This window comes from Prionailurus viverrinus, chromosome C1, assembly GCF_022837055.1.
Source record: "Prionailurus viverrinus isolate Anna chromosome C1, UM_Priviv_1.0, whole genome shotgun sequence".
NCBI classification, from domain to species: Eukaryota; Metazoa; Chordata; class Mammalia; order Carnivora; family Felidae; genus Prionailurus; species Prionailurus viverrinus.
The window spans coordinates 121,410,395-121,432,406 of record NC_062568.1 but is presented as its reverse complement, the minus strand read 5'-3'; the positions used below and the strand labels follow the sequence as shown (position 1 = coordinate 121,432,406).

The window sequence follows — 22,012 nt, the reverse complement described above, 5'->3', positions numbered from 1 at the left end:
ATGATGGAAGAGGGGTTTGTTGCTTGGATAACAGGATTCTTTGGCAGAGGCATAGTGAAACAGGGAAATTCACAAATACTTGCACTGGATTAGGAGGGTATAAGCTTAGATATAATGTTAGTTTACAACTTTTAAGAGTTGCTAGAGGTCTGGTGAAAGCTGTTCTGGTGTAGTGATGAAGACAGTGGCTCAGTGTGTAGCATAGTAATAGTCAATGTATGTTGAATGCAGGAAGAGATACATGATGGGTATGTTAGTAAATATCCTTTTGTCAGTATGTTAGTAAATATCCTTTTTTCCTTTATGATTTCAATGAAAAAAAAACCAAAAAACGGCAAGATCCACACAAAAAAACAAACTTGTGCTTTCCATTTTTCTGCCTGGGAAATTATACATCCTTCAAATGCTTGGTATTTTTCCTTCATTTGAGAACATGATGAAGTGTCACATTCTTTTTGAAGCATTTCGTGACTCTTCAGGTCAAATGATACTTCCTCCCACGTATTGTCATAACCCCAAGCCCTGATATAACACTTATATTGCACCATCTTTTTCATATTTGTATTTTTGAGGACCTATAACTTAAATGTATTGAAGGCTTACTAAATCCTAGGCACTAAGTGTTTTATGGTGTTACTACATTAAATCTTTTTCTTTTTTTTAAGTTTATTTTCGAGAGAGAGAGAGGCGGGGGGCGGGGGGGAGGGGGAAGGGGAGGGACAGAGGATCCAAAGTGGGCTCTGTGCTGATAGCAGAGAGCCTCATGCGGAACTCAAATGCACGACCCGTGAGATCATGACCTGAGCCCAAGTCAGACCCTTAACCAACTGAGCCACCCAGGTGCCCCTACATTAAGTCTTTACAATAATCTTGTACAGTAGAGGTTCTGGTTATATTTTGTTTTACAAATGAGAATACTGAGATATTTAAGTTAAGCAATTTGTCCAAAGTCATTTAGCAAGAAAGTGGTCAAGACTGGGCTGATACCTGGATCTATGTGATTCCAGAGCCTGTATTCTTAACCACTGTATCATACTGTCTCAAGGTTTAAATGAGTAAATGTTAAATAAAACAATTTTTAAAGGTCTTTCTCATGTAATTTACTTACATCTGATATATATAAATAAATAGGAAATATTTATCTAATGAGTTGTAGTTATTTCTGACTGCTTTAAATAATAATCCAAATAATTTATTATTTTCTAAAATGAAGCATATGAAAGATACTAGTATTAACAATACTTTTCCTAGCACTGTTATTCACTGTTTAATAATTACTGCTGTTTGTGAATTAATGATAACAAGGCTTTCATTTTGATTTGCCATCTTAGCTGGTATCAGTATAATCCTTTTAAATAGCATAATGGTTAAGAGCATAGGCATGGAATGAGACTGACATGGGTTTGAATCTCCATTCTGCTACTTACTAGCTATGTCATTTAGTCAGGTTGCTGACTTTTAAGCTGTAATGCCTTCATCATATGGAGATATAATACCTGCCTCATAGGGTTGCTATAAGAATTGAGTAATATATATTTTTTGCTTAGCACATGTGTAATACAAAGAGCCTAAGTAGTGACTGCTGTTCATAATTTATATCAGTTTTAATGTTTATGGAACTAAATTCCTAAGAAAATGGGTTTAGTGCAAGGCAGATGTTACTTTTTTAAAACAAATTTTCACAATATTGTAATATCAAGTTTGGCTCCTTAATTATAAGTTTTCAGTTTTGTAGTCTTGGTTTTTCCCCTATTGTGCCACTCCAATTTTTCTGTTTTAATAGAACTTCACATTCTTAAGAATGAGACAGGAGTTAGGAAAAGTCTGCTTTTGTTTTCTGAGATATTAACAAGGTGTTCACACAAATTGAAGTTTCTGAAGATAATTTTATCTTGTTATTCCAGGGTAAAACTCATTCCCAGCTCATAATAATTGATCGTGGCTTTGATCCTGTGTCCACTGTCCTGCATGAACTGACCTTTCAGGCAATGGCATATGATCTACTGCCAATTGAGAATGATACATACAAGCAAGTATATTTTGAAGGGCATATAAAGGGCATATACAAAGAGCATATAGGATATGAGCATTTAATGATTTGTGTAGGCACCAGAAATCTAATGCCCCTGTAACTTTGTTATTCAGAAACTTTATTATTCTCTTACCCCTATAATCATAGTGTATTAAAAAATACCTTGACCTTGTAAGTTAATGGGTAATTTGACTGCTTTGAAGCTTCTTTGATGTAGTTGCTTCCTTAACTATGTCTACAACAAAGCTACATTTAAACCGGTGGAATTTGGGCTTCTTGCTTATGTTAAGAGTAAATACCTGGCCCACTATTATATTTATTGAAGTGGAAACCATATTCAAACTTACTAGGCTGTAATTATTCTGAATCACCCACCCAAAGGTATCTGTGTGTATGTCTTGTCAACATAATATCTTTAAGAAGATTAGAATACTGGAAAACTGAATAGGATAGCTATTGAGAATAGACATAGTCTTAACTAATTTAGTACCTATTGACTTAACTCTGATATAAGCATATTTACTTTAAAAGTGAGGCCAAATAGCTAAATGAAAAGTAAAATAATTTTTTTATTAGGGAACCATTTTACTGTATTTTTGTGAGTCATTATGAGTGTATATATATATGTACAGGCATATGTATATTACATGTTATTTGATATCATAATCTCTAAGTCCAAATTGGCGTTTTTCAGCTAAGATTTACTGCTTGAGCATAGTAGTAAAAATGAAAATTAGTTTTCTGAAATTTTGTATAAATTACTTCAGTAATTTTAATAAATTAAAAAGATCTTTTTTCTGTTGTATATATTTATGTATTTTCTATTGTATGCTTATTTGCATTCTGGTCAAATCCTGGCTTCTGAATCTCCTTCCTGTAATTTATATTACATCTGGTGACATAGAGAAATCAATATAGCTTATTTTTCTAACATAAAAGTAGTTTCAAACAGTTTATTGAGAATTTTCAGGAGAGAATAATACTGTTTACCTCTGTTGTCCTTTAGGTCTGTAAGCCTGCACTGCTCCAGAGATTAGAAAGGCATGAAACTAATAGACACTGAAGGACTTGGCTGCAGACATTTCAGGCAGTTCTAACCTAGTATTTAAAATATTTATCCCCTTTAAATTTGCTGGCAAGGAAAGAAAGTTTTAATTTTTTTAAGAGTAAGGGAGAGACCTATTAAACAAACAAAACAAAACAAAAAAAAAAACACCAGTAATACTCCCTTTTATGAATCAAAAAAGTCCAGGGATAAAATGAGATGAAAGTTTGAACTCCCTATGGTTTGTGCTCCATTACAATTGTTAATGGAGACAGTACAAAGCAGGAAATTCAAAGTATCCATACTCTGTTTTTTATATTGGTAATTTCTTTAAATGTACTTTTAAAATGGGGTTGTCATCATCTTTTAGTATTGTCAGGCTTGCTGTCTTAATCTTTGTTTATAAATCAAAGGTTAAAAGAATTATGTAAGTACAAAGTTACATTTTAAATGGCAGATAGGCTGCTGTGTCCTTAATGTATCTTCTGATTAAGCTCTTATTCTACCTTTGGGTATTTGCAATTAAGACTGCATAGGTAAATGGTTTTATACGTGGGGACTGTAATTTTTGGAGCTATGGAAGTGGGATTATATTCATATAGTAGAAATCTATATTTATTATCTGCAGTTTAGAGCTGGGAAAGTTCAAAGCTGTACTTCCTAATCTTGGCTCAGGAAATTGACAGTTCCAAGGATGATTGAATCTCCTTAGCACTATAGATGGAAGGAGGCTATCTGCATTAAAAAAGAAGGGAGATGTTACATTTGGGGAGGCAGTCAAGAAGCCCATTTTGAGTAGTTTCATGAACCTCTTGAATTTCTACTCACCTCGGTAGGACTTACTAAGGCAATCAGAATTTTTTATGACTGCGTTAGTTTTTCTCTCATATCCTTTCTCATTCTTCATTGGAGATGTGGTTATAGGATTAGGGAAGAATGTAGAAACAGATGACGCGTGTTTATGATTTTATATACTTGGATACATGTTTGTGAAAATGTGAACTGAAACACCTTCAGTATTTAATAGGCTACATTAGGGGTGACATTTAATAGGTGTTTAATAGTTGTGCTGATGGTTATTAGCACATCAAAATAGTATTTTAAGCAATTAGAACACATTGTTAATATAAATTCAGTCTTGTTCTTAGAGTTGATTGTAGAATGTTTAATATTTCATAAAGTACCATTTTGCTGAGCTAAAACTCTTTAATATAGCTGAATCTAACATTTGAAAGCAAAAATGTCTTGGTAGACATGCAACTTTGATTTTGAATGTAAGGATACCAATATGCCTTACTTTTGAGTAGATATTCATTATCCTCCTAAAATTAATGGATTGAATATATATATGTATCGTTCAGTTTCTTGAGCTATGTCTTAAAATTATTGTTTGTAAAGATGTTTCTTCCACTTTAGGTGGGAGATAATCCAAAAGTTTTATATTTCTGTCTGCTTGTAGATACAAAACAGATGGGAAAGAAAAGGAGGCCGTCCTTGAAGAAGATGATGACCTCTGGGTCAGAATTCGACATCGGCATATTGCAGTTGTATTAGAGTATGTGAACCCATTTTAATTCTTATTCCATATTTTTTAGGCACTAAATACCTGAAAGTACATTTTGTAATGTTAATATATTTCTGTAAAGAGTTAGACCTTAGAAATCTAAATAATTTTCTCAAATTTGACAGGGAAATTCCCAAACTAATGAAGGAAATTTCATCAACAAAGAAAGCAACAGAAGGAAAGGTAAGAATTTTATTTAACATTCAAACTAATGATGGTGAATTTTAAAGTTTGTTTAAAATGTGTATTTTAACTATTTAATCTTCCACTTTGGGAAATTTCTAACACACACTAAAGTAGAAGAAATGAACTCCCATGTACCCATTACCTAGTTTCAACAGTTGGCAACATTTCGTCTGTTTTGTTTCATTTGAGTTTACTTTTAAAAGGCCATTTGGGGCGCCTGGGTGGCTCAGTTGAGTGTTCAACTTCAGCTCATGTCATGATCTACTGGTTTGTGGGTTCAAGCCCCTCATCGGGCTCTGTGCTGAATAGCTCAGAGCCTGGAGCCTGCTTCGGATTCTGTTTCTCCCTCTCTCTCTGCCCCTCCTGTGCGCACACACACACACACACACACACACACACACACACACACTCTCTCTCTCACTCTTTCTCTCTCTGTCTCAAAAATAAATAAAAAAATATTTTAAAAAATTAAAAAACCATTTAGTCAATTTCATCAATGCATTCTTGTTGGATTTTTTAATAATGAGGTGTGATTTACCCAAGTGCACAAATCTTAAGTGTATACTGAGTAACTTTTTACATATATATATATATATATATATATACACACACACACACACACACACACACATAAATGTGTGTGTGTGTATGTATATATATATATATATATATATATATATATATATATATATATGGAACCACCACCTAAATCAAAATAGAGAACATTTCCATCATTCTAAAAGAGTACACAATAATATCATCTGTGAATAAAGAAAATTTAGCCTGACCCTTTTCAATTTTATACATTTAAAATAGTTTTTTAAAGTATGTTTATTTGTTTTGAGAGAGAGAGTGCACGTACACGCCCAAGTGGGGAAGGGTCAGGGAGAGAGAGAATCCTAACCAGGCTCCCTACTGTCAGCACAGAGCCTGATGCGGGGCTCAAATCCACAAAACCGTGAGATCATGACCTGAGCCAAAACCAAGAGCCAGACATTTAACCAGATGAGCCATCCAGGTACCCCGACAATTTTGTCTTTAATTGAAATGTTTAGTCCATAAATATTTCATATAATTATTGATATAGTTGAGTTTATGTCTACCATCTTGTTTCTATTTGTTTTGTCCTTTTGTCTTTTTCTTTTCTGTCACCTTTATGTATTGTATTTTTTTTTAATGATTCCATTTTATCTCCAATATAAATTTGTTTTATCTTTTAGTATCCTTTTTATAGTCATTATGCTAGGTATTACTAAATGTATTATCACAGTCTACCTTAAAGTATACTTTTGCCACGTCCTGAAGAATTCAAGAGCCTTGTAAAAGTTTAACTACATTTTCCTCCTTCCTCTTTTGTGCCATTATCGTCGTGTATTTTACTTTAACGTGTTTATAAACTTAAGTTGTTATTATTTAAATTCTCAATAGACTTTTATATTGCCCTCATATTTATGAGATGTATTGTTACTTATTCCTTATAACTCTTCAGTTTTTCCAAGGGCCAGATGAATTCTCTCAATTTTTGTTTTATCTGAGGTTATCTTTGTTTTGTAAGCTTTTCAGCTACACTTTTGCTGCATTTAAAATGAAAGGTTAGCAGTTTTCCTTTCAGCAATGTGAAGATTGTAAAACATCACCTTCTGGCCACCATATTTTATATTAAAGAAAGCAGCTGTCATGTTATCTTCCTGAAGATAAAGTGGCTTTTTAAAGATTTTCCCTTTATCTTTGATTTTTAACAATTTAGCCATCATATTTCTTACTATAATGTGTATAATGTATATAATATATATATATATAATATGTATCTTCCTTGGGTTTGTTGGGCTTCTTAAATCACTGATTAATAACTTTCATCATATTTGTAAAAATTCTTGGTCATTATTTCCTCATGTTTGTCCTAATCTTTCTCCTTTCTTTCTAGGACTCCATTCACTTGTGTTTTAGAGATTTTTTTTTTTTTTTTTTTTTTTTTTTTTACCATATTCCACATCTTTTACATTCTGTTCTTTCCCCCCCATATTTCCCTCTCTACTTTAATTGAATATTTTCTGTTAACCTTTGAGTCTCCTATTTCTGTCTCTTTTGTGTCCAGTATGCTGTTAAACCCATTCTATGTATTATTTTTAAGTTGATTTGTAAAGTTTTCTCTCTATAGTATAAAATTCTATTCGTTTTGACAAATTCATACGATCATATAACTACAGTCAAGTTATAGAATAGTTCCACCACCTCCCCCAAATTCCCTTGTGCCTCTTTGTAGACAACCTCTGTATACAACTCTGATCTCCTGGCAACCACTAATCTGTTTTCTGTCTCTGTAGATTTGCCTTTTCTAGAATGTCAGCTAAATGGAATAATACAGTATGACTTTTCTCATTTACGATAATGCACTTGACATTCATGTTGGCTGTAACAGTGGTTTTACCCTTTAATGCTTAGAAGTACTCCACTGTGTTTATCTATTCCCATCTTGCTGAACGTTGAAATTTTTTTCAAGTTGTTGGCAATTATGAATAAAGCCACTATAAAACATTCAGGTTTTGTGTAAAAAGATGTTTTCATTCTCTTGGGTAGACAGTTAAGGGTGAGATTGCTGGGCCATACAGTAAATATATGTTTAACTTCATAAGAAAATTCCAAAATACTGTGGCTGTACTATTTTATAGTCCCTCCAGCATTGTAAAGGAATCACTATGTTTTTGATTTCTAATATCGCATTTAGTTCCAAGACATCCATTGAATTTTTTAAATAAATTCTAATTTTCTATTGAAGTACTGTATCTTTTTATCCATTTAGTCTATCTTTTCCTCTGTTTTCTTTAACATAAATATGCTATTTTTGAATTCCTTGTCTGCTATTTTTGAATTCCAACATCTGGATTGTCCTGGGTCTACCTTTTTTTTTTTTTTAATACCAGTATAGTTAACGTACAGTGTTATATTAGTTTCAGGTATACAATATAGTGATTCAGCAATTCCATATATGATTCAGTGTTCATCATGATAAGTGTACTCTTAATCCCCTTCACCTGTTTCACCCATCCCTCCACCCATGTTCTCTCTGGTAACCATCAGTTCTCTGCAGTTAAGAGTCTGGTTTTTTTGGTTTGTCTCTTCTTTGTTCTTTTGTTTTGTTTTTTAGATTCCACATGAGTGAAATCATACGATATTTGTCTTTCTCTGACTTATTTCATTAGCATTATACCCTCTAGATCCATCCATGTTGTTGCAAACGGCAAGATGTCATTCTTTGTTTACATCTGGTAGTATCCCATTGTGTATATATACCGCATCTTCTTTGTCTTGAGTCTACTTTTACTATTTTATCACTTCAATATTGATCACTTTTTTTGTCTTATATGTCCAGTAATATTTTCGTGTATGTTAGACATCACAGATTACATTGCAGAAGCTCTAGATGATGTTCTCCCTGCAAAGAGTATTGAGTTCTGTTCTGGCAGGGATTTAATTTGCTGATGAATAATCTTAATTTTGTTGCCACTTCATGTCAGGCACTGTTATGGTTAGCATATTTCCTTTAGTTCAGAGACATAGTCCTAGACTAGAACTTAATCTCTGGGGATATTCCCTTAACACTGTCTTCTTCGGATCAGAGAATGCCAGTATTTTCTTAGTACTAAGACCCCTCTGAAATCTCTGTTCAGCATTTAGGCACCCAGCCGTTGTTCTCTGGTAGGCCTTTTTTTTTTTTTTTTTTGAAGTTTTTTTTTCACGTTTTATTTATTTTTGAAGGACAGAGACAGAGCGCAAGCAGCAGAGGGGCAGAGAGAGGGAGAGACACAGAATCTGAAGCAGGCTCCAGGCTCTGAGCTGTCAGCACAGAGTCTCACGTGGGGCTCAAACCCACGAACCGTGAGATCATGACCTGAGCCAAAGTTGGATGCTTTTAGCCAACTGAGCCACCCAGGTGCCCCTCTGTGTTAGACCTTTAAAAGTTTTGCCCTTTACATGTGCAGGTTGGTGTTTGGCCAGGGATCCAAAGACAACCCTTCTTTGAGTTATATCTTTGAGTTATGTTGTGACTGGCTCTTTCCTAGCACCCTGCCCCCCAAACCCTATCTCACCAGCCCCAAACGCTGACCTCTTTTTCCTCTGCCTGGAGAGACTAGTGCTTTTTAGTTGAATTTTATTTCCTTTCACCATGTTTTCTAAAGTGCTCAAGGGAAAAGCTAGGGTAAGTGCAGGGAATCACCTTCAGTGCATTCTTCTGCTTACGTATCTTAGCTGTGAGCAGTTTTTCTTAGCCATTGCCTGAGAGTTGTCTTATTTACTTTGTCCAATTCTATTTTTGTTTATGGAGGTAGAATAATTTTGAAATTAGCTACTTTATTGTGACTGAAACTGGAAGCCTCTTGAATTTTTTTAATTTGCCAAATACTTAGAAAATTAACAATAAAACTACAAGATTTAAAAATTTTTATATAAAATACCAGAATTATAAGTTTGCTTTAAAAATGTTTGATTTTTTTCTAGACATCACTTAGTGCTCTTGCGCAACTGATGAAAAAGATGCCCCATTTCCGTAAACAGATTACTAAGGTAAGCAGTATTGTACATGAGATACTTTATCATTTTTAGTTTATTAGTTGTCCAGTTCTATAGTCAGGTTTAGTAGTGGGTGTCATGGGATAGTTGGTGTTAGTTAACCTCTAAAATTTTAGTCTAGGTCTGGGAAATTTTCCAAATACTTAAGCTTCTCAGTAGTATTCTCTGTATATAATGTAGATTCATCCAAATCCAGCTTAAACTTTTTATACCTTTGTCTTGAACAGCCAGACAGAGAATTTTGTATTTATCAACTTAATAAGAAAATTTAATATTGGATTGACCATTGGTTGTTACTCTACTTGGTTCCTTAATAGTTATGTGTTAGTAGTTAAGAGCAGTTAAGCCACGTTGGTAGGTAAACTTTTGTTGTTGTTGGTAGTGGTGTATCATTCTTTCTTATGAGTCATTATCAGAATAATTTTAACTCATTTTTTATCATATGGCACCCTAATCAAGAACCAATAATATAAATTCAAACTTTAAGGACTTAGCTGTTTTTCTTTCTCTGCTTCTTTTTCATTACTCTTAAACCCAACACATACTCAACCCTTCTGTTTTTTGCTGTCTGTTGATTGTCTCCTGTGGACCATGTTAATTGTCACTTTTTTCTTTTTCTTGAGCTATTTTCCTTGGTTTACACGGTACCTACTTTCTGCCTAAGCCCATAAATTTCCTTCAGGCCCATCTTACAAGTTTAGTATTATCAGTTGCTTAAAAAGAAATTAAAATGATTTAAATGATTGATTTGTTTTTCAGCAAGTTGTCCATCTTAACTTAGCAGAAGATTGCATGAATAAATTCAAGCCTAATATAGAAAAGCTCTGCAAAAGTGAACAGGTATGTGCAGAGTGAGAAATACGTATGTCCTAATACATTTCCGGAATGAACTTTGTAAGGTGTGCTAAACCACAAAATCTCTCTTAGAAGGGGACTCAACTAGGCAGTATTTAAATACATCACTATTCACCAACATTATCATGTAGCTATAAGTATCATAGTAAGCAGTTCCTCCTAATCTGTGATTATGCGTTTTTGGTTAAATGGAACAATTTAAGTATTTAGAACATTGTTTCAGAGTAACACTGTTGGCAGGCCTTTCTCAGTAGGTACAACATTTAATGCAGCATCCTGCAGAGTACTGCATTGGCACATTTAACTTGTTTTAGAGGCCCCTCTTTAATACCAAACTATTTAGTGCAAAGAGAAATAGAATGCAAACCATATGTGGTTTTAATTTTTTTAATGTTTATTTGAGAGAGAGAGAGAGAGAGAGAGAGGCAGTGAGACAGGGGGAGAGGGAATCCCAAGCAGACTCTGCATCATCAGCACAGTGCCTGATGTAGGGCTCAAACCCACAAACCGTGAGATCATGACCTGAGCCAAAACCAAGAGTCAGATGCTTAACCAACTGAGCCATCCAGATACCCCATGTAATTTTAAATATTATAGTACAGTTGACTCTTGAACAAGGATCAGGGGCGCTGACCGCCCACACAGTAAAAAATCCATGTATAACTTTTGATTCCCCCAAAACTTAACTACTAATAACATCTGTTGGCCAGAAGCCTTACTGATAACATAAGCAGTTGATTAATACATATTTTATATGTTATACATATTATATACTGTATTCTTATGATATTGTAAGCTAGAGAAAATGAAATGTTTCTAAGAAAATCATAAGAGAAAATACATTTAAAGTACTGTGCTGGGGTGCTTGGGCAGCTCAGTTGAGTGTCCAACTCTTGATTTCGGCTCAGGTTGTGGTCTGTCTACCCCTCCCCCACTCATGTGCCTGCACATTCACACATACATTCTCCCTCTAAATTGATTAATTAATTAATTAAAATGAAATAAAACAAAAGTGCCGTGCTAAACTGGTGCAGCCACTCTGGAAAACAGTATGGAGGTTCCTCAAAAAGTTAAAAATAGGACTACCCCATGATCTAGCAATTGCACTACTAGGTATTTACCCACAGTATACAAAAATACTGATTCGAAGGGCCACATGCACCCCAGTATTTATAGCATGTTCAACAATAGCCAAATTATGGAAAGAGCCCAAGTGTCCATCGACTGAGGAATGGATAAAGAAGTGGTGTGTGTGTGTGTGTGTGTGTGTGTGTGTGTGTGTGTGTGTGTGTGTGTGTATATGCACACACACAGGAATATTACCCAGCCATAAAAAAAAGAATGAAATCTTGCCATTTGCAACAATGTGGATGGAGCGAGGGACTATTAAGCTAAACAAAATAAGTCCAAGAAAGACAAATACCATATGATTTCATTCATATGTGGAATTTAAGAAACAAAGCAAATGAACATTGATGGGGAAGGGAAATAGAGAGAGGCAAACCAAGAAACTTAGAGAACAAACTGATAGTTAACTGGAGGGGAGGGGAGGGGAGTGGGTGGATGGGCTAGATGGGTCATGGATATTAAGGAGGGCACTTGTTATGATGAACACTGGGTATTGTATTTAAGTGATGATGAATCACATAATTCTACACCTGAAACTAACACTACACTGTATGTTAAATAACTGGAATTTAAATAAAAACTAAAAAAAAATAAAAATAAAGTCCTGTGCTATATTTATTGAAAAAATCCAGGGTGCCTGAGTGGCTCAGTCAGTTAAGCATCTAACTCTTGATTTTGGCTCAGGTCATGATCTTAGGGTTTGTGGGTTCAAGCCCTGTGTCAGGCTCTGTGCTTTGTCAGCACAGAACCTGCTTGAAATTCTCTCTCTCCCTCCCTCTCTGTTCTTCCCCCACTCATGCTTGCTCACTCTCTCTGTCTCTCTCTCTAAATATAAATAAACTTAAAAAAAAAAGGAAAAGGAAAAATCCATGTATAAGTGGACCCACACACTTCAAACCTGTGTTGTTCAAGGGTCAGCTGTAATCATGTTAAAACGTAAAAAGAAACACGTATAGTTAATTTTAGTAATATACTTGACCTAACATAATAAATTCAAAATGTTATTTCAACATGTAATCAATATAAAATTATTAGTGAAACATTTTACATTCCTTTTTAAAAACTGAGTCTTCAGAATCTGGTGTTTTCACTTGTAAGCACATCTTAATTTAGTCTAGCCACATTTCAAATGCTCATTGACCACATGTGGCTCAAGGCTACCATATTAGCATAGGTTTAGATTAATGATTTTCTTTGAATTATTTTTTGACTTTTTATATTTTAGACAGTCAATAGTTTACAAGTGATGCCTACTTTTTTGTGAAGTATCATCAGTGTTACATTAAAATTTGGCATAATTTAAGGTATTTTTTAAAAGATTTTATTTTTAAGTAATCTTTACATCCAACATGGGACTTGAACTTACAACCTCGAGATCAAGTGTCTCACACTCTACTGACTGAGCCAGCCAGGCACCCTTGGGTTCAAGATGTTTTTAATTAAAAAAATGAATTTGGATTATAGGCCGCTGACTATATTTAATTTTCATTAAGGACCTGGCACTTGGAACTGATGCAGAAGGACAGAAAGTGAAAGATTCTATGCGAGTACTTCTTCCAGTTCTACTCAACAAAAATCATGATAATTACGATAAAATAAGAGCGATTCTACTTTACATCTTCAGTATTAATGGTAATTGAGACTTTATTTCACGAATATATTGAAATACTCAGCTCTAAAATCACTTTATAATTAAGTACTTCACTATTCATCATAAGAAAGTCTTAGAAAATTCAAAGATAGTAGCTGAAGTTGGTTAAGATAAACATAAAGAAAAATAGGAAATTGGGAGAACACCAAAGGGGGTATGTAATTAAACATTTGTTTTTTATTTTAAAAGCTTTATTAATGGGTACTACCTGAAACCTAGAGATGATTGTGGTAGCAATTATGTGACTGTTCACTGATATATTTTTGTCTAAGGAACTACAGAAGAAAATTTGGACAGGTTGATCCAGAACGTAAAGATAGAAAATGAGAGTGACATGATCCGTAACTGGAGTTACCTTGGTGTTCCCATTGTCCCCCCAGTAAGAAATCTTACATTTGGTATATATTCATATACATGCATGTGTGTGTTTACATTAAATATGTTTCCTCATATGGGAAATCCACGTGGATAGTCTTAATTTCACTCGATAGATTTGGTAAGTAGAAAAATTTTAATTTTATTTTCTGTATATGAGTAATTTGTACAAGTACATTTTCTAGTGAATTTGTATCTTTTGTTTTCTGTTGTAATTTGCTCTTATACTCTTCTGTGTGATTCATTTATAGCAAATTTTGAAAGAATTCTGTTTAGACTCCCAGTCTTTACCATCAAGTTTTATAGCACTTTTGAGTAAATATAATTTCTGATACTATTACAAATTTTATCATTAGAGCACAAAATACTGTGAAATTTTGTGACCACTCCTATTCAGATTTTTTTTGAGTAAGCATTTCCACTCTTAGTTCTAAGTCAAATACACATAGTATTTGCTGTAAATTATGTATGTTTTTAAGAAAATGTAATAAGTGAATATTACTAAATAAAATTACTGGTTTTTAATTTTTTCCTCTATTTGTATTAGTCTCAACAAGGCAAACCATTAAGAAAGGATAGGTCTACAGAAGAAACTTTTCAACTCTCCCGATGGACACCTTTTATCAAAGATATTTTGGAGGTATAATTCATTAAATTTTACATATACGCTAAGTGCCTTTCTGTAGAGTATTCTTTACTCTTTGTATATTTGTCAGTCTGAGCATATCTATGGGTCAGGAATTTTCTGCACTACTGGGAGAGTTCACAAAAGAAGGCTGTATCTGGGGTCAGGGGAAGAAAGGAAACTTGAAGATTCTTTCTGTGAAGATATCAAACAAACTTACACACTAATGGCCTCAAGATAAAAATAAGTACACATACTGCCTTATGAAAAAAACTATTGTTTTAATAACTCTATGTAGCATAAATGTAAATAATTTATTTGAATGAAAGTTCAACAAAATAACATTTGTATGTTACCACTGTTAGAAAGTGTTAGACTCCAGGGGTACCTAGCTGGCTCAGTCAGTTAAGCATCCGACTTCAGCTCAGGTCATGATCTCACTGCTCATGAGTTCAAGCGCCGCGTTGGGCTCTGTGCTGACAGCTCAGAGCCTGGAGCCTGCTTCGGATTCCATATCTCCCTCTCTCTCTGCCCCTCTCGTGCTCACACTCTGTCTCTTTCTCTCAAAAATAAACATTAAAAAAAAGTTACACTCTAGTATTCTTGGAAATGTATTTGTGATATTAAACTGTAAATTGTAAATTGTAGTTTGCTGTTATATCCAACAGATGGTTTATGCCTTTAATACTGTTTCCTTTTATAAATTAATATTCATTTATAGGAAATTAGAAAATGAACTAATAAAAATTATATTATGAACAATAAAATCATGGCATTGATTCTTCAGTTATAATCATATAGTTCTATTTATTCCAATTTTCCTTTGACTTAAACCCCAATTTCTATTTTGCTTTGGGAACTAAATGTTTATAATTTATTACTATGATTTTCCTGTTTTGCTTGGCTAATTTTATGTCATTCATACATGTTTAGCATAGATGAAAAGTTTGAAGAATTTAGACTTTGTTATATAGCATACGATTTTTTTCCCTATCCATAACAAGGATGTAGAATTAAGTAGTCTTTCTTGGCTAGTACTTTAAAAAAATATATTTCTTAATGTTTGAGAGCAAGAGAGCGTGAGCAGGGGAGGGACAGAGAAAGAGAATCCCAAGCAGGCTCGGCGCTGCCAGCAGAGAGCCTGACAAAGGGCTTGATTTCTTGAACCTTGAGTTCATGACCTGAGCCAAAATCAAGAGTCGGACACTTAACTGACTGAGCCACCCAGGTGGCCCTTGGCTAGTACTTTTAAAATGAGAATTGACTATCCTGAACTCTGTAACAAGGATTTGCATGTTAATTAAAAAATAGTGTATTTTTGGCTCAGTGACATTCTAAGGCCTTCAAGATTTCTCCTGATATTTGGTTTCTTTGCTTCTTACAATCTTTTTATTTATGTATTTATTTATTTAGTTACTTTACTTACTTACATGCAAGTTAGGCTTCTTACAATCTTAATGAAATATTCTTGGACTACTCAGTACTTTGTGCTCATTCCTTGTGCCCACCTACTGATACCTATTATACTACCATGCTGTAAAGCAGTGGTCTCCAAACTGTTTTAATCATGTACACTTAACCCTAAAAATTATGAACATGAGTTATAGCATATGAACTATTTGTGAACTATGCATTACTGTACTGATAAAGCATAATGTATGTATATAGTATACCCATACATATAAGTATATCATAAAATGTAACCCTTAAAAAAATTTTTTTTAACATAAAGGAAAACTTCTCTCATCCCCTTGGATTGTCTTGATTACCCCTAGGTCAGGAGCACACATTTTATTTTAGAGCCATTGCAATGAAGGGCAAAACCTGGACTCTCCAGTAGCCTAAGAGGTATGTCAGGACTAGGATGGTATTTAGAAACCTGTAGTGCTCTAGAGATAAAGGTTTTGATAAAGTCTCTGTAATCCTTACACCAGTAGACCCTCCAAATGAAACTTAGACATTCAGGAAATATTAATTTAATAAGTAAATAAAGGATTGCATTAATTTTTGAAGCAAGTAAGGTTTGTAAGTTTCAGAGAGAGGGTTAACCTTATTTTATTAAATATTTATATATCTTGAGGTTCCTTAATTGTTAACACAAATTTTGAGTTTTATGTAAAACATACAAATAAAAAATCCTGGAGGGGGCACCTGGGTGGCTTAGTCGGTTGAGTGTCCCACTTCGGCCCAGGTCACGATCTCACGGGAGTTCGAGCCCCGCGTCGGGCTCTGGGCTGATGGCTCAGAGCCTGGAGCCTGCTTTGGATTCTGTGTCTCCCTCTCTCTCTGTCCCTCCCTGGCTCGTGTTCTGTCTCTGTGTCTCTCAAAAATAAATATTAAGAAAAAAATCCTGGAATTTACATTTTTTGATGGTGTTAATTTTTTTCTTCCCTAGGATGCCATCGATAATAGATTAGATTCAAAAGAATGGCCATATTGTTCCCAGTGTCCAGCAGTATGGAATGGCTCAGGGGCTGTAAGGTAAAAGCTATAGAAGTATGGTATTATAGACTAATAATTCAAAGTACTCTTACATTGAGAAGTACTCTTATTTTGAGAATTCTCCTGGAAGAATAGTTACTTAAAAGACAGTTTTTCTTTAACCGTGACCTGTTTTAAATGAGTCTAGGTAGGGGCGCCTGGGTGGCTTGGTCGGTTAAGCGTCCGACTTCGGCTCAGGTCATGATCTCACGGTCCGTGAGTTCAAGCCCCGCGTCGGGCTCTGTGCTGACAGTTCAGAGCCTGGAGCCTGTTTCAGATTCTGTGTCTCCCTCTCTCTCTGCCCCTCCCCTGTTCATGCTCTCTCTCTGTCTCAAAAATAAATAAATGTTAAAAATTTAAAAAAAAAGTGAGTCTAGGTAAGCAATATGAAAACATACCATACTGTAGAACAAATGAATGTCATGATCTTATGTAATGCAGGGGTGTCAACTCCCAGACCCTACTTCTCACAATACCTAAGGCTTTGTCTCCTTTGTTCATTAAACTGGTAAACATCCTTGTTTGCCAAGATTAAGCTAACATTCTACAAGGCAGACCAAGCCTCAACTCAGTTTACCAGCCTAGTTTTTAGCTTCCTTTTTACTGCTGGCCTTTGGGAGATTTCTCTTACTTGTTTACTTTCAGCTGTGCTTTTAAAAAGAGTTTCACTCTTATTTTAACCAAAGCTTCTAGATGCTTTCTAGAGTGAGATTTTTAGGATCTAGGGATTTTAATTAATTACTATTTGTTTAATCTATCAAATGTAAAACACTAGCACAGCATCTTATACATATATGTGAAACAAATTAAATATAATCCCTCAAAACTGCTATTCAGAAGTTTAAAAATTGTTAGAATCACATAATTGTTTTGAGCAGCATGATCCCATTTTTCTTCCTTTTTTTTTTTTTTTTTTTTTTTCCTTCCTTACTCTAATTCTCTTACTTTGGAAACCGTTTTTAAACCAAAATTGCACTTTAAGTATCTCCTTGATGTATCTTATATGGGAATCATGAGTGTATCTTAATTCCTGTTTCATCTTTCAAAACCAGTTACTGATTCTTACTTTTTTTTCTGTTGTTGACTCCTTCGTCATTCCTTAAGATGTCAGATGGAAATGATGTAGACAAGAACATTATTAAAAGTTTACTGTGGGATCCTACATTGCAGGATCTTAGAGGTCCTCTAGAACATGGTCTCCAAAGTGGGTGACAAGATGATTTGAGGGTATTTAGTTTTACAAAAGAGGGAGAAATTAAAGCTTTATTAATATGTACCAATACACATATAATTAAAAAAAATTTTTTTTTAATGTTTATTTATTTCTGAGAGAGAGACAGAGCATGAGTCGGGGAGAGCCAGAGAGAGTGGGAGACACAGAATTAGAAGCAGGCTCCAGGCTCTGAGCTGTCAGCACAGAGCTTGATGCAGGGCCTCAAACCCACAAACCATGAGATCATGACCTGAGCCGAAGTCGGACACTTAACCAACTGAGCCACCCAGGCGCCCCTAGATGTACAAAAATTTTATTTTGAAATATTTACTTTTGAAGTAAAAGCTCAAAATTTTTACTAGTGAAGTGTGGGAACATGATTCCTGTGAATAGCAGTGCTATCCAGTAGAACTTTCTTGTAGTAATGGAAATGTCATATATCTGTCCTCTATAGTATGATAGTCACTAGCCACATATGGCTGTTGAGCACATGATATGTGGCTAGTATGACTGAATTTTTAATTTTATTTAATTTTAATTACATTTAAGTAGCTTTGGGGCACCTGGGTGGTTCAGTCGGTTGAGCGTCTGACTCTTGGTTTTGGCTCAGGTCATGATCTCATGGTTCATGGGTTCAAGCCCTGAATCAGGCTCTGTGCTGATAGTGCAGAGCCTGCTTGGTATTCTCTCTCTTTGCCCCTGCCCCACTCACGCTCGCTCACTCTCTTTCTCCCTCTCTCTCCCTCTCTCAAAATAAATAAATAAACTTTAAAAAAATTTTAATAGCCTCATGGAGCTAGTGGCTCCTGTATTGGACAGTGCAGATCTAGAGCAATCTGGGGGAGGAAGTGACATATAAATAATAGCTATTATTTATTGTTTCCTTGGTACCAGATTGCATACTTTGTGTATCCTGTACATTTTTTCATTTAATCCGGAAACAACCCTTGAAGTTTAGAAAGAAGTTCCGTAACTTGCTGAAAAGTGCAACTGAATTAGAAAGCAACAGAATCAGAGTTGTAACCCAGGTCTAACTCCTTTTATCTTTTTTTTTTTTTTTTAAACAACTTTATTGAGGTGTAATTGACTTAGAAACACTGTATATATTCAAGATCTACAGTTTGGTATTTTGATACATGTACATTGTAAATGATCACCACAAGCTAATTAATGTATCTATTACCTTTACAAAGTTATCATTTTCTTTCGCATGCGTGTGGGGGGGTGGGGGGGTGAGAAGGCTTAATTTAATAATTTAAGATCTAACCTTTTAGCAAATTTCAATATACAATATAATTTTTGTTAACTATAGTCACTAGGCAGTACATTAGGTCTCCAGAATTAATTCATCTTGCATAACTGAAACTTTGTGTCCTTTGATCAACACTACCTCATTTCCCTTTCCCGCCCCCAACTCCTGGCAGCCAGTAATCTATTCTCTGCTTCTGTGAATTTGTTTCATATTCCACAGAGAAGTGAGATCATGCAGTGTTTGTCTTTGAGTCCAATGTAATTTCACTTAGCGTAATGCCCTGCAGGTTCATCCGTGTTGCCATTAGCAGAATTTCCTTTTTTTTTGTTTTTTTTTGTTTTAAGGCTGAATAATATTCCACTGGATATATACACTACATTTTCTTTATCCATTTCTCTACCAGCAGACATTTAAGTGTTTTCTGTATCGTTGCTATTGTGAATAATGCTGCAGGTAACACAAAAGTACAGATATATCTTCAATATCTCCTGCCATCATACTTCAGTGAGTTCCAGCATAGAATGTCCCAGTACCACATCAACTGCAAATCCATACCTGTGCCTCCCTCCCTATACCTATAAATACAGCTGACACTCTCATTTATTTCATATGAAGAAATAATATACCTGAGAAGTCTGTGACTTTGTAAAGTTAAAAAAAATGGGGAAAGTGGCACTGAAGCAAGAGGGTTTTAAAGACTCCAGAAAGTCATAGACTTTTCAGGTATATAGAGTTTTATTTTATTTTTTATTTTATATTTTATTTTTTATGAGAGCCCTCAGAGACCACTCTTTTTAAAAAAAAAAATTAATGTTTTTTTTTTTAATCTATTTTTGAAAGAGACAGAGAGAGGAGAGAGAGAGAGAGAGAGAGAGAGAGAGAGAGAGAGAGAGAGAGAACAAGCAGGGGAGAGGCAGAGAGAGATGGAGACACAGAATCTGAAGCAGGCTCCAAGCTCTGAGCTGTCAGCACAGAGCCCATCGCAGGGCTTGAATGCACAAATTGCAAGATCATGACCTGAGCTGAAGTCAGGTGCTTAACCGACTGAGCCATCCAGGCATCCCCCCACTTTTTTTTTTAAGTTTATTTATTTTGAGAGAGAGAGTGAGCAGGGGAGGGGTAGAGAGAGGGAGAGAGAATTCCAAGAGTTGCACCATCTTCCAACTGAGCCAGCCAGGCACCCCTGATCAAAATTAAACTTGAAGTGGGGCTGTCCTATCTAATTCTTGATCCTCCAGTCATACCATAGTTAAGTCATTTCCATAAAATCAATGTAGTTGGTGCCAAATTTGAGTTTGCTTGAATTAGCCTTTTTAAGAAATCTACAAGCACTATGGTTTTGGAAATGTTTTTAACATGTTTGTGTTTATTTTTTAGTGCTCGCCAGAAGCCCAGAGCTAATTATTTAGAGGACAGGAAAAATGGCTCAAAACTGATTGTTTTTGTAATTGGAGGAATTACATACTCTGAAATGCGTTGTGCTTATGAAGTTTCTCAGGCACATAAATCCTGTGAAGTTATTATTGGTAAGTCTTTTTTTTCCACTTTTCAATTTTATTTTAAACAAACTCTAAATGCAAGAATATATATGTAAAATTTTGTGTTGTATTTTATATGTAAGACTAATTGTTCAGTGCAAAAAGGTATTAATCATAGTGTGTTTTATGTGATGTACTAGTTTTTCCTGGTTGACCTTTTTGATAATTTGATTTTTAAATACTCTGATTTTGAAGGAATAAGCTTCAGGATACTATATGATTTAAATATTAAGTATCTTTTAAAATATTATGTTCTGCTCTTATGAAATAAATTTTGAGACATAAATACATTTTTATTACAGAAATATTTTGAATGTTTTTGTGGATGTGACATTGGCAAGTCTTGTGTGGAATTTAGTTTTAAGAATTTTATCAAAGCCACTGATATATAACCTCTCCTCGTCTATGGAATGCAACATTTGTACACCAGGTCTAAATCTAGAGCACTGCTTAATGATCCTGTGGTTGAACAGTGACTATCGTGTTCTGCCACAGGGATAGAATAACTTCCAGTTTTGCTGTTCAGCATATCAATATATAGCACAAAGAAGACAGAGCCCTAGGAGTGAATTATTAAGCCTACTGTTCAATGAAGAGGAAGGACGTGAAATATTGTGGTATAGGCAGTTTTCAGGAATGTGTCCTATAGAAATTTTGCTAAATTGCTCCAAGCTATGGCACTTTGCAAATTTGAGGGACAGGGCAATATAATTAACCAAGAAGAATCTATTTAAGTGCTGGCCTCTGAAAATTTATCTTTTCTCCTACCAGGTTCTACGCATATTTTAACACCCAGAAAGCTTTTGGATGATATAAAGATGCTGAATAAACCCAAGGATAAAGTCTCCTTAATTAAGGATGAATAGGGATTTTTTTTTTTTTTTTGGAGATTCTTATTAATATGTTCAACTAAAATAGATCAAGACAAGGTTGCTACCATGTAATTTAACACTGTAAATATTTTATGGAATAATGATTTTTCAAACATACTTCTTAAGGGACTTTATGATTACATATCTTTGGATTTGCCATGTTTAATAATTTAAATAGTGTTGTTGCTTTGTAGATGATGAGAAGAAATGTTAAAATGCTTTCTAAAAGGAAATTTTTCACCTTTGGAACTGAATATATTAGAATTGTGGGTAATTTTTCACAACTCCCTATGTACATATTACTTACTTACCGGATGCTTATCTGTCTTATACTGAAATATAGTTTTTTGGGAAAGAATTATTTTAAGTGAAAAGGTAGTAAAAGTAAAAACTTTAAGTGTGTGTATGATAGAATGATTTTCTATAAGTGCACTTGAAATCCATAATTTCTTTTATGTGTAAAATAGTATTGTCATTAATAGAAATAATTTCACAGTGTTTACTGTCTTCCCAGATACTTCTAAAGAACACAATTTTATGTAATTTCAGAGTCATGTATGTTTAAATTAGAAAGCCAAAATTAATTGTGAATATTCTAAGAGAAAATAAATGTATAGTTACAAAAA

The 22,012-nt window shown here is 34.5% G+C and overlaps 1 protein-coding gene across 3 annotated transcripts in view; it reads left to right on the top strand.

Moving 5' to 3' along the window:
* STXBP3 (syntaxin binding protein 3) overlaps window positions 1-22,012 on the top strand; it is a 54,349-nt gene extending 32,337 nt beyond the window's left edge. For 2 of the 3 annotated variants that reach the window (XM_047871031.1, XM_047871032.1), the window contains 11 exons: window positions 1,905-2,029; window positions 4,537-4,632; window positions 4,767-4,824; window positions 9,325-9,390; window positions 10,156-10,236; window positions 12,873-13,011; window positions 13,303-13,409; window positions 13,953-14,045; window positions 16,426-16,511; window positions 20,354-20,502; window positions 21,286-22,012. In XM_047871031.1, coding sequence (XP_047726987.1) covers window positions 1,905-2,029; window positions 4,537-4,632; window positions 4,767-4,824; window positions 9,325-9,390; window positions 10,156-10,236; window positions 12,873-13,011; window positions 13,303-13,409; window positions 13,953-14,045; window positions 16,426-16,511; window positions 20,354-20,502; window positions 21,286-21,380 — 1,095 coding nt within the window. In that variant the 3' untranslated portion in view covers window positions 21,381-22,012. The remainder of the gene's footprint in view (window positions 1-1,904; window positions 2,030-4,536; window positions 4,633-4,766; window positions 4,825-9,324; window positions 9,391-10,155; window positions 10,237-12,872; window positions 13,012-13,302; window positions 13,410-13,952; window positions 14,046-16,425; window positions 16,512-20,353; window positions 20,503-21,285) is intronic. The other variant, XR_007154794.1, reaches the window with a different exon arrangement.